General features: G+C 47.1%; 1 protein-coding gene across 4 annotated transcripts in view; it reads left to right on the top strand.

The window, feature by feature from the left end:
* The window catches only part of MCF2L2 (MCF.2 cell line derived transforming sequence-like 2), a 2,082,183-nt gene that overhangs the window by 1,911,768 nt on the left and 157,358 nt on the right, over window positions 1-13,057 (top strand). For all 4 annotated transcript variants that reach the window (XM_078665987.1, XM_078665986.1, XM_078665989.1 and 1 more), the window contains exons 24-25: window positions 477-555; window positions 1,337-1,409. In XM_078665987.1, the coding sequence (XP_078522113.1) occupies window positions 477-555; window positions 1,337-1,409 (152 nt within the window). The remainder of the gene's footprint in view (window positions 1-476; window positions 556-1,336; window positions 1,410-13,057) is intronic.

Here is a 13,057-nt window from a genome sequence, read left to right as displayed (position 1 = left end):
AGACTAAGGACTATAACCAGGAAAACTGCAGTGAAGGAACAAAAATTACTCATCCATACCTTTTTCCTAAAGCAAACCACCATACGTCATCAGTCATTGTAGCTGTTTATATTTGACTGCACTTCCTACTTTAATTGAGCATATTTGTAAACTTACTCTGTTTTCCAAATCCCTAGATTAACCATACTTTGTTGATTTGACCCTTTCACTGTGAAGAGTAGTTCTAAGATGGATTAATCATTGTCATTTTGTTTATGTTTCTAAACTGATGTTTAGTTGTACAATGGAAATAAAATCTAAGTCCTGTTGTAAACATCATGCTAACATGTATGTCAGGAAGCAGTATTGAAATGAAACATGGTAAGAATTGTAAACCTTCCTAACATCACGTATACCTTAAAGCTAATAACAATTAAAAAAATAACATGTTGGTTTCTCCACAATAAATGTCTTCTATTTTGTCAAATGTGTTTTAGGCAACTTCTGTTGAATTAAAAAATCTATGGGTTTCTGAAATCAGAAAAGTTCTAACAGGACAACTGGAAGCATGTAGAGGTAGGCAAGAATGTTCGTTTTGTTAGATCATGCCATGCCACCTACCACAATTTCTGTAATTTGAGGAATTCTAGTGACTTGGAAGGAATCTAAATATTGAATCAGAGACTTGTCTGGGAATTGCTCTATGATAGGCATGTGTGAAATGTCAAACTTGTTAACTCTCGGAGTTTCAAAACTTTCTTCTACAGTTTATAACATATTTATATAACATAAGCATAGTGAAAGGGCTACCGGATTTCTTTTCTAATTGGAGATCCAGAGATAACACTTTTTATGAATTGGTACTTATATTATCTCACCGTATAGTCTTATTTAATCCTTAGCTCACTTCCATACATAGAAGAACCCCTGCTTTCTGGAGGCAGTGTATATAGTGCTTACGGTTCATTTTAAACTGAAAGATTCAGGTTATCTGTGGTAGTTTCAATTCAAACCAGAGATCTTTCCTGTTATTTGTGTTCGGATGAGCCTGTACATAGACCCCGATAGCATAGTTTCTGAAAGTGTGTTTGAATTTAGTGTAGTTACATTCAGGTCAGAATGTAGAAACTGAAGGTCTTTGATCGAATTTGCTGAAAAATGGTCTCTTTATGTGTATATACATATTATTTTATCTAATAAAAATATGTTTCTATACATTTTCAATGGCTTATGATCATTGCAGACCAGGGAATGTGATGCTTCACATACATTTCTGAGAAGTCCTTATCTATGATCAGTTATGACTCACTGTTTGAGAAAGAAAACGTTAGAATGTGTTTTCTCTTTACTTTAATAGAAGCAAGCCAGTTACACCAAAGAATCTCCGAAAGTGTATACCATGCACCGATGAGGTCCTCCAGCTCATCCAGGTAATGTGCATTTCGAATTCATTTCATTTCCAACCACAGTGTCATCTAATAATTTGACACATTAGCTATACTTTTTCAACATTGGATCTTCCATATATATTTACATGACTGAATCATTCCCTGTTGTTCTGTAGGAATACCCAGTATATTTAAATAGCAATAAACAGTGTTAAAATGGCCAAAGGATGAATAACAATGTTTATTTAGTAGCAGAAAAAACTAATTTGAATAAATCCAAATTTCAGACAATGAAGCAGGCGCACCAGCTTTCCTACTTCCTGGAGAGGCCACCATAACTAAGATTTCTACTGCACGTCGTGTGTGAGGAAATCCCCTGGCAGAGCTTTGCTCTAACCTTCCAGAGAACTCAATATATCTGGTTTATCCTGAAATTGAACTAGCCTTATCCTTAGTTTCCACAGAACTGTGAGTTTTTCTAAGGAAATGTTGCCAGTTTCTTGGCCCGGGAGACCTGTTTACCTATCAGTTAACTGTCACCAACAGAGCCGGAATGGGAACGCAAACCTGCCCAGGCAATTGGCTTGAACCAGCAGCAAGGGGGGGGGGGGGGGGGGGGTTTAGGGGGTGCATGTGGAAAACACTGCAGTTGCTTTTGGTACAGCGGTCTGAAATTGCAGCACTGCTGCAAAACTGGCCTCCTGTACCAAAAACGCCCCCACCGGTCCAAAACCGGCCCCCACCCTTCAGGCCCACCAGAAAGACACCTGGTGCCCGCTGCAGCCAGTCCGGCCCTGGTCACCAACTGCCACCATGGCTAACTGAGAGAAGAAATCTCTGTTCAAATCCTGTTCCTCTTGTGGGCAGTAAAAGATTCATAGTGATTACTGACAATCATTACCAGTGTATGTATTACTTTTATGCTGTTCATTAGGCTCCACACTGTGACATTTGTAAAACCATTACTTCCAAGACTTTAAAGCAGTGGTTCCCAAATTGTGGTCCGCGGATCCCCAGGAGTCCATGACGCATTCTCAGGGGTCCGCAGATAGCAGTTTTAAAAGCACTGCAAAGTTCCTTGTATAATTAGCATTTTTGGCGAGAACTCTGGTGATTAATGTACCTACTGGAGAGAGATGTGAGTTTTGTCCAGTGGCAGCTTTGACTCATCTAAGGTAGCACAGATGGTATGGTAGCCATGCCTGCTGCAAAGAATGTGTACCATGCATTTCAAAAAGCAGTATTTTATGTCCATAGTTTGCATAATGCTTCTGTCACAGAGAATCTTTTGATACTGAGCTGTTCATAAGTTACAATTGTAATCCATCACAGTGAGCTATGAACTGCCATCAAAGAGCTGCATGCAAACTGTATGGTACACGTTAGTAAGTTATGTTTTTCCCCAGTCTTTCATTATCTTGATGTTGCTAAAAATGGTTTGTTTGGATAGAAATAAATTCTTATTATTAAAGTCAACGCTAACCACTGTGTTATGTTCTGAATCCTGAGTTTATGTTTCTCCAGGTCAAGCACTCTTAAAAAATGCCTACCAGTATGAATGACATATGAATCCTACACCTTATAGTCCCCTTTGCCATAAGTAACATTTTCTATACACTGATTTACACACGTATGATTCATTGTCTGTGTGTGTGTTTTGTAAAGTGCTCTGACACCCTACACTGGCATGAGAGGTGCTATAAAACAAATGAAATGCATGTGACAGGGGGGCTATGGAGAGATAAGAGGCACTGTTGGAGGGTGATATGGAGGGAATCATTGAAGAGCCCCAACAAAGATTGTCATATCCTGGTGCACAGTAAGGTCATGATTTACAATGCTTTAAAAGCTGATACAATTCAACGTATAAAGATAAATGTGTTGTAGAATGCACCATTTTTCACCAAATTTTCTTGGGGGAGAGCCTCCCCCAAATTCCTATTTGTATCTGTCGGGTTCACTCGCTGCACTTGGTGTGCATTGTACAGGGGCTGGTCGGCCAACATTTGCCAGACCTGCTTTGGGTTCCCAGTCCGGAGCTGGCAGTAGAAGCCTTGTACTTCAAAATAAAACCAAACATTAAAAAGTTAGTCATCGAGATGCAGCATCAACCTTCTCATCAAAAATTTTCAAGATTTAGCAGATTTTTTCAATAGAAAGTAAAATCTTTAATAATGTGAGTATTTGTTTGCTGTACACTTGTTTGTGTATTTTTTGAGAATTACTATTTTAACTTTAAGTGTTTGAAATTTAAATCTTGCAAACTGTTTTGGGATTCCCCGGCTTCCAGTAGTGACTCAATGGGGGTCCTGAGGAGTCAAAAGGTTGAGAACCTCCCTCTAAAGGACAGCGAGTAGGGGTTGCCATTTCATCAGTTAAAAAGAATTTTATGCCTTCTGAGGGGACGCGCCCTCTTCAGTGGAAGATTCATGTAAAGTTCCCCACTAAGCACTTCCACGAAGGCAGTGTAAAGAAAATAATCTTAGACTGTTCCCTGAATGGGATTTATTTAGCTCAGTGCTTGCAGCCACCTTTTCACACAGTACAACTGGAGCATGAAAACTTTCCAGAGGACAAGATTCTCAGTCAGAGCAAAACTGTCATACCAATGATAAACCACATGTTACAAAAAAGATAACATCTTCAGAAAACCATCCCTAGACAACAACATGGCACCATGTATTTCTCCACTGTCAATGCTGTCAACACTAGCGCCTTTGGTGGCGATGTCGATATAGAGGCACTCAATAGCAAATCTGTTATCTGAAAGAGACACGTTAGTGATAGATTCCTTACCTTAGAAAATCCCCAGGCGTCAGACTAGATTCGGAAAGTTTTGCTTAGCAGTACCCCTTCACGTCATTAGGTGGCGTTCTGCGGCTCCGCGCCCGTCACTGGCATCGTAAGCGCCGAGATGACATCACAGAGACTACTTAGGCGCCACCCATGCGCGCTGACGTCAGTTCTTTCTTTTTCCGCGCCAGCAAACGCAGATCCGGATGAGCACGTACCTTGGTAATTTTTTGACTGCTATTTTGAGACTTTTGTCTCCCCTTTTTTCTCCTTGTGCTCGTAGTGTTGACCGGCTTTAAGTCTTGTGGGGCATGTCACCGTAATATGTCGGTGGCGGATCCCCGCGATGTTTGCCTCTACTGCCTGGAGACCGATCACTACTACCGGGACTGTCGAGCCATGGCCCCCAGGGCCTTGCGGGAGCGGCGCGGAAATTGCAGGAGGTTTAGCATTCATCACATCGCCGTTCCGGGTCTTGGGGCAGTTCCCGGGACCGCTTGCGGGGCCGGAGCCGTTGCGCCTTGGGCTCCAAGTCTTCGCCTTCGGATTCCGGTAAGCAACACCATAAAAAGTCGAAGAAGCATGTTTTCTCTCCGACGTCCCCCCATCGCTCCTCGGAGGTGGACAGGGGCTTCGCCCCTGCGGCTCCTCTGGAGCCTGGGATTCCTGCAGCCTACCCGCCATACCAGGGTTCGTCGGCGACTCCCAAACAGCTGCAAGAGTTCCTTGCTGCCATGGACCGCCTTGTTAGGCCTCGGGCTCCCGTCAGCGTGCCTTCGGGCCCCACGGTCCCGTGTCCAAATCCTGTTGGCCCAGCGGCTCCGCCACCGGCTTCAGCCCCGGCGCCACATGATCCTACGCCGCTGTCTCCAGCCCCGGCGCCACGAGGTGCAGCGTTGCCGGCCCTGGCGCCCCCCTCGGCGTCACACTGGTTGCCGTTTATCCCACCCTTGGCCTGGTTCCCGGACCATTTTGTTTCGAGCTGGGATCTGCATTGGGAGGCGGCGCCAGTTCTCGGTGCCGTTCCCGACACCGTTCGTCCCTTCTCCGGTTCTGCCGGTACGACTGGCCACCTCTACACCAGAGGCGAACGAAGACTGGAAAGGGTCAGAGGACCCGCTTGCCTAGCAATGTGACTTCGAGCAGGATTGGGTGGATGACTTGGAAGATGCAGGCGGCCTTGATGTCTCTTCTGACCCGGGGTACGCCTCTCCCCCGCCTATGATGGAGGAGGGTGCCTCCTACACGATGGGGCTCCGTTGGGCTGCTGAGGCCCTCAACCTTGACCTCCCTACAGTGACCCTCAAGACCAACCTCCTCTCCGAGGTGCTCCAGACGGCGTCTACTTCGTCGGAGCCGTTGCTTCCCTTCAATGATGCCCTTACAGAGGTCCTCTTGGGCACTTGGTCGAGGCCAGCCACGGTGGATAAAAACGTCACCAGATGCCACCAACCGGCATCCGGCGACCCCGCTTTCTTGACCACTCACCATACGCCTGAGAGCCTGGTCATTCAGGTCTCGACATCGCAGAGTGCCTTTCCTACGGCCCCGCCGGATAAGGACTCTAAAAAACTGGACCAGTTTGGGAAGCGGTTGTTCTCTTCAGCCAGCTTGGGGCTGCGGTCAGTGAACACCGCTTGCTTGTTGGGCCGCTACTCCCACGCGTGGTGGGTGCCATTGCTCAGGTGTTGCCTCAGTGTCCTGAGGAGGTGCTAGCTAGCTAGCTGTCCTTTCTCAGGCGATTGTTGAAGGTAAGGACGCGGCTAAGTTCGCCATTCGGTGTGGGTTGGACACCGCCGACTCATTGGGCAGGGCGATTTTTACGACTGTGGCGTTGCGGCGCTACGCCTGGTTGCGTTCGACTGGGTTCTCGCCCGATAGTCCAGAGCTCGCTCATGGACATGCCTTTTGATGGAACCCGCCTGTTTGGCGACAAGGCTGACAGTGCACTGGAGCGCTTTAAGTACTCGCGGGTCTACAGCCAAGTCCTTGGGTCTTTCTACTAAGAACCCGGCCACTCTTGGTTTTCGTTCCTTTCATGGCCAGGGTAGAGGCACCTAGGCACGCCCCTCCAACAGGCCTGCGCAGAACCAGCCCCAGCGCGGCTTTGGTTTCCTCTGGGGCGGTACAGGGAACCAGCATGCTGGTCCGTCCACCTCCACCCCTGCCACTTCCACCTCCAAACCTTCCTAATCTGAGCTTCAGGGAGCACCCCACGCCGGTGGGTGGCAGGATCCGCCACCACCTCCCCCACTTGCGCGCGATTACATCGGACAAGTGGGTGCTGCAGATAATCTGCCACAGTTACTCCCTTCCCTTTCAGTCCCCCCCTCCAGCAATGCCGCCTCGGTGCCAACGCATGTCGGGGGATCATTTAGTTCTTCTTCAAGAGAAAGTCACGGCCCTCCTGGCCAAGGGGGCCATCGAGTGCGTTCCTGGGCCAGAAGGAGGGAGTGGTTGTTATTCCCATTACTTTCTGGTCCCCAAGAAGGACAAAGGGGGTCTGCTTCCTACCTTGGACCTCCGGGACGTCAATCGCTTCCTCCGGAAGGAGAAGTTCAAGATACTGACTCTGGATCAGGTCTTGGCTGCCCTCTACCCTGGAGACTGGATGGTAGCGTTGGACTTGCAGGACCATATTTTCTCATCCCAGTACTGCGACCCACCAGCATTACCTGCGATTCACGGTAGGCCAGGAGCATTTTCAGTTTACCATTCTCCCCTTCAGCCTTACCAGCGCCCCTCGGGTGTTCACGAAAGTGATGGCGGTGGTCGCAGCTCATCTGCGCTGGTCAGGGGTGTCAGTCTTCCCCTACCTCGACGACAGTTGTTGAAGGCGGGCTCGCACCAGGCAGTCATCACCCACCTTCAGACTACGGCCGACCTCTTACATTTTCTGGGGTTCTCCATCAACGTGCCGAAGGCACACCTGAGTCCCTCTTAGAAGCTCCGCTTCATTGGAGGGGTTCTAGATTCAACACAGTTTCGGGCTTATCCTCCCGAGCAGCAAATCCGGGATATTCAGGCTATGATTCCAATCTTTCAGCCTCTATCCCGGGTTTCAGTCAGGATGACCCTCCGGCTTCTGGGCCTGATGGTCTCCTGCATCCTGCTAGTGCAACATGCCAGATGGCATATGCGGGCTCTGCAATGGGACCTGAAGTTCCAGTGGGCACAGCATCAGGGCAACCTGTCCAATCATGTCCATATCTCAGAGGGCACTGCACAACACTTGCAGTGGTGGCTCCCGAATCGCGATTGGGTCAATGGCAGATCCCTCTCCCTTCCCCAACCAGAGCACACAGTAGTGACGGATGCCCTCCTGGGGTGGGGAGGCCATTTGGGAGAGGCGGAGATCAGAGGCCTCTGGTCTCCGGCGGAGTCCCTGTTCCATATCGACCTTCTGGAGCTGCGGGCGATCCAACTTGCACTGAAGGCATTTCTTCCATCTGTGTGGGGAAGTGTGGCGCAGGTGTTCACGGACAACACCACCGCCATGTGGTATTGCAACAAACAGGACGGGTGGGGTCGTGGACCCTATGTCAGGAGGCTCTGCACCTCTGGACATGGCTGGAACATCAAGGCATTACCCAGCGCCGGGACACCCCTGTGCTGGGGGTAGCTGTCGCGCTTAACAAATTACAGTATTATTATTATTATTATTATTGGTGGTTCAACGCCTGGCAGGTTCTCTGAACGCCAGGGCGGACAAACTGAGCCGCCGGTGCATGATGGATCACGAATGGCGTCTGAGCTCGGACGTGGCGCAAGGTCTCTTTCTGCAGTGGGGAGAGCCTTGGTTAGATCTTTTTGCCACCGAAGCGAACGCGCAATGTCATGAGTTCTGCGCGTTAGAATTTCCAAGGCGGCACTCGCTTGGAGATGCTTTTCGTCTCGAGTGGAGCTGCGGTCTGTTGTACGCTTTTCCACCTATACCACTTCTGCCCAGAGTGCTGAAGAAGATCAGGCATGACCGGGCCCAAGTTATTCTTGTGGCTCCGGACTGGGCACGAAGAGTGTGGTATCCCGAGCTACTCAGTATGAGCATCGATCTCCCGATCCGTCTGCCTCTTCGGGAGGATCTTCTGTCGCAGCAGCAGGGGACGGTCTTCCACACGAACCTGTCCAGCCTCCACCTCCATGCGTGGAGATTGAGCGGCGACAGTTGACGGCTTTCGACCTTCATCCCGAACTCTGTAATGTCATTCTGGTAGCCAGGCGTCCCTCCACTAAAACGGTATACGCCTGCCGATGGAACAAATTTATGGCATGGTGCACAGCAAAGGCTGTGGATCCCCTTTCTGCCCCTGTTTCTGAGGTTCTTCTGTTTTTTCTGTCTTTGGCCCAGCAGGCTTCTGCTCTGGGCACTATCAAAGGTTATCTTTCTGCCATCTCCGCCTTTTTAAGGCTTCCTGATCAGCCTTCTCTTTTTAAGTCCCCAGTTGTTAACCGTTTCCTCAAAGGCATTACGCACACGTTTCCTCCCGTGCCTTTCATAATGCCTCAGTGGGACTTGAATCTTGTCTTGACTTACTTAATGTGTTCTCCCTTTGAGCCCTTCATAACTGTCCCTTACGTCTTCTCACCTTAAAGACGGCTTTCCTGGTAGCTATCACCTCTGCCAGAAGGGTGAGTGAGCTCCAGGCTCTTTCTTCCAAACCTCCTTTCCTTTCAGTTCATCCGGACAAGGTGGTTCTAAGGACCCACCCTTCTTTTTTGCCAAAGGTTGTCACGCCCTTCCACATCGGGCAGACCATCACTTTGCCCACCTTCTTTCCGCCTCCGCATCCTTCCAGGTAAGAGGAGAGGGTCCACCGTCTGGACCCAAAACATGCGCTCGCATTTTATCTGCAGCGTACACAACAGTTCCGGGTGAACGATCAGCTCTTTGTTGGCTACGTGGGTGCCAAAAAAGGTCAGGCTGTGCACAAACGGACCATTTCCCATTGGGTCGTTCTGTGCATCAAAGCATGTTACTCCTTGGCCAAGAGAAGCCTCCTGTGGGACTGTGTGCCCATTTAACCAGGGCAACTGCACCCACTACTGCCCTGGGACGTGGCGTTCCCTTGCAGGACATTTGTCAGGCAGCTATGTGGGCCTCGCTGCACACTTTTACCAAGCTCTACTACCTTGACAGTCAAGTCCGGAGAGACAGCTTCTTTGGCTGTTCTGTTCGCCGGGACTTCCTGGTGTAATTTTGTTCGCAGACCCTCAACCGGGGTTGGTATTGCTGGGGTATCTATTCTAAGGTAAGCAATCTATCACTAACGTGTCTCTTTCAGATGCACAAGTTACTCCTTGTGTAACGATATATCTGTAAGAGACATTAGTTAGTGATAGATTCCTTACCGCCCTACCCATCCTCCCCCTTCTGCGAACTGATTACTAGGGTTAAGGTCATCCCCTTTTAGGGCCCTAGTGGTCAATATCTTGTATGGCTCTGCGTTCCTGGCGCGGAAAGCCGTGTACAGAACTGACGTCAGCGCGCATGGGTGGCGCCTAAGTAGTCACTGTGATGTCATCTCGGCGCTTATGACGCCAGTGACGGGCGCGGATTCGCAGGACACCACCTACTGACGCGCAGGGGTACTGCTAAGCAAAACTTTCCGGATCCAGTCTGACCCCTGGGGATATTCTAAGGTAGGGAATCTATCACTAACTAATGTCTCTTACAGATATATCGTTACACAAGTAGTAACTTGTGCGACACCATCTATGATTAGGTCAACAACAACACCATCAATGTCAATTCTGTTGATAATGAGATAGACAACAAAGTATTGGCTGCATCTGTTGAATCTCCACGTCTCAATCATCCTAGATTCAGAACAGGAAGAGAATGCTATTGACTTGCCATATCAGACTGCATACAGTCGAAAACAATTGGATGTATGCTACATCCAAGATTTTGGAAAGATGAGGATACATTCCTCCATGAATGTGGTTGCTTCAAAGTTTTGCTCCTCTTAATTCACACAACGTTGTGTGTTCGAGATACAGCAGAGAGCCAAAAGTGATGCAGATACCTGTGGATTTTTCTCTACATTACAACAAATGATGGACTCTTTCCAAAGGCTAATACCACAGAACCCTGTGGGTCATCCTTCTCAATCTGCAATGCCTGCAGTACCTGTACTACTGACTCCACCACCTATCCCCTTATCAACTACACCTCCTCGCCAACCATCATCGCCACCGCCTCCCTGAGTTGTAAGATAACCATCTCCCAGACCAGTCTGTAAGCATTTTAATAAACCATCTCCAGAGGAAATGGATGAAGAAGATTTATTGGATGATATATATTGATTTCATTCCTTAATTGAAGGGCCTACCAAGAATTGTAATCTTTCTGAGTCATCAGTGGAGCAGCCAGGTTTTCATTATGACCAAAGAACAGCCACAAAAGTCTATAAAGTCCAAACCAATTCTGGATTTTGTTTGGCCAGAAGGGCTAACATTAATGAACATGCCAGCTACTGTAGAAACGGTGATTCCACGCCTTGATAAAAGATATAGAGCCCCAGATTCAGACCTAGCTTGTCTCACTTGTCTCTGAAGCTGGACTCTGAAAAAACTTCAGCTGCTTAGAGAAGATCTAAAGACCCCTTTACACCATCCTCTGAACTCCGAAATAGAGATAGTAGACGTATAGATAATCTGGGCTAAAGAGTTATTTCAATGGTAACAACTTCTATTAAAGCAGGCAAAGCTCTGGCAATTTTAGGTTGCGATGATCGACAGATGTGGCATGATATAGCACCATTGCTGTACCTCACCCCCGGGAATAAAAAGGAAACAGCTAAATGTTTTCAACAGCTTGTGGTCAGAGTTGTTTTAAGAAGACTAGGATGGCTCGGATCCACAGCTTCCTGTCCTGAGGTTCAATCTTATCTTGGACATGCCCTTTGCTGATTTTACCTTGTTTAGGAAGAGACACCCTTCAGGGTGTCTCAAGACTTGCACAGCCACTCTAAAGGCTTTAGGACTTTTACAGTACCATATATCTGATAGGTCCAATTTGTGTGGCTGACGAAGATCACAACATTACAGGAGAGGATAAAACCGATTTGGAGGTGAAGACAGACCATGCTATCCCCAAAGAAAGTCCAGCTATGACCAGGAATATGTTTCCAGCCATAGTCAAAGGCAAGAGTATGGAAGGCCATCAAGACAAAACAGAAGTACATCTCATTCACGCACCAGGAAATGAAAAAGAACACAGAAGATGGGTGGGAGACTGTCCTTTCCTCTGGATCACAGAAGATGTGTGGGAACTTTTTCACTTTTGTCACTACTTGGGAGTACATAACGTTGAACAAATGAGTGAGGCAAAGTGTTCGCTAGGGCCCTACTTTAGAATTCATTCAAAGGCCTCCTGTCTGCCCATCCATGAAGAAACATTCTGGCAGATGCATCAACGTAGCCTTTTGCTATTCCTAAATAGCGATTTTTAAGGAATCGCTATTTAGGAATAGCAAAAGCCTATGCATGTAGGAATCGCTATTAAAATAGCGATTCCTTAACATTCCTTAATTGCTACTCGAAAATTGCTAGTCGCAATTAAGGAATGCTGTCCCATTAATTCCTATGGGCCTACACGCCCATAGGAATGTATTGGAGATTGCATGAGCAATTTGCGAGTACCAGTAGGTACTCGCAAATTGCTCATGCAATTTCAAGGGTGCAAGGGTGTCAAAATGACACCCTGTTGCACCCCTGAAATTGATCTATGTACATATGTTGCACACACACATGCCCTAAGGGCATGTGTGTGTGCAACATGAAACTTTGAATATTGCACAAAAGTGCTTTTTTCAAAGTTTTAGCAAATTACCATGAAGCCCAACTTCATGGTAATTTGCTCCCCCTATTAGTGAATTCGCTATTTTTTTTACTTTCATGCATTGCATTTAAGGAATCTCAATTTGGGATTCCTTAAATGCAATCGCAATTTAAGGAATCTCAATTTAGAGATTCCTTAAATTGCGATTTTTGCATTTGGGATGATGCATCCCAAATGCAAAAATACCGGGAGCAAAGGGGCAGATTCTGAGAATCTGCCCATTTGCTCCCGGTATTTACTTTGATGCATCTGCCAGATTATCTTTAACTGTGGGAGCTAAAACTAGAAATTCTCCTTCTTCTCCTTGAGAGAGCAATAGAAACTGCCACCAAATCCCAAAGAAATCTAATTTTTATTCCAGATTCTTCTAATTAAAAAAAAGACGAGACAGTGGAGGCTGGTTTTGGACCTCAAACAGTTAAGCAAGTAAAAAACAATGTTTTAGAACGATAAAAATGCAGTAAGTCCTCCTGATGATCCAAGAAAGCAATTTCACAGCGCCCTTAAACCTTAAAGATCAATACTTCCATATGACCATCAATCATAAGCACATGAAATGCCTCTGCTTTTTGGTATTTAGACAACACTACTAATTCAAGGTATTTACTTTTGGACTCACATCAGCACCTTGAGGGCCTCATTTACTACAAATTGACGCAGTGCAGCACCGCAAGCCATTTTCCTGTGCACATTGCGTCATTTTAAAAGCACAGGGATGCGTCGTATTAACAACAATACGACGCATCTGTGTGTTTTGCCCTGCCCTTGCACGTAATTAGTTGCCATGCGCTAGCACAGGCACCCTTTCTTCATGTTGCAAGGGTGCCTGCATTGTGAACAACTTCCTGCAAAATGTTGTAAATATGGGAATGTATCAGGTCCCATGGATGTTGCTTGGGAACACCCACAGCAACACCCATGGAACACCTCTTTCACACAGAGTAATACGTGAAAGAGGCCAATATTTAATACTCCATGAAAAGTCACGCAGGGTGACTTTATATGGCATTGTAAATATGGGCAAGCACTTGCACCAATAGTGCGTTAAAAAAAA

This window comes from Lissotriton helveticus, chromosome 11, assembly GCF_964261635.1.
Source record: "Lissotriton helveticus chromosome 11, aLisHel1.1, whole genome shotgun sequence".
Lineage (NCBI taxonomy): Eukaryota > Metazoa > Chordata > Amphibia > Caudata > Salamandridae > Lissotriton > Lissotriton helveticus.
Note: the sequence above shows the minus strand (reverse complement) of the source record. Positions and strands in the feature narration are given on the sequence as shown.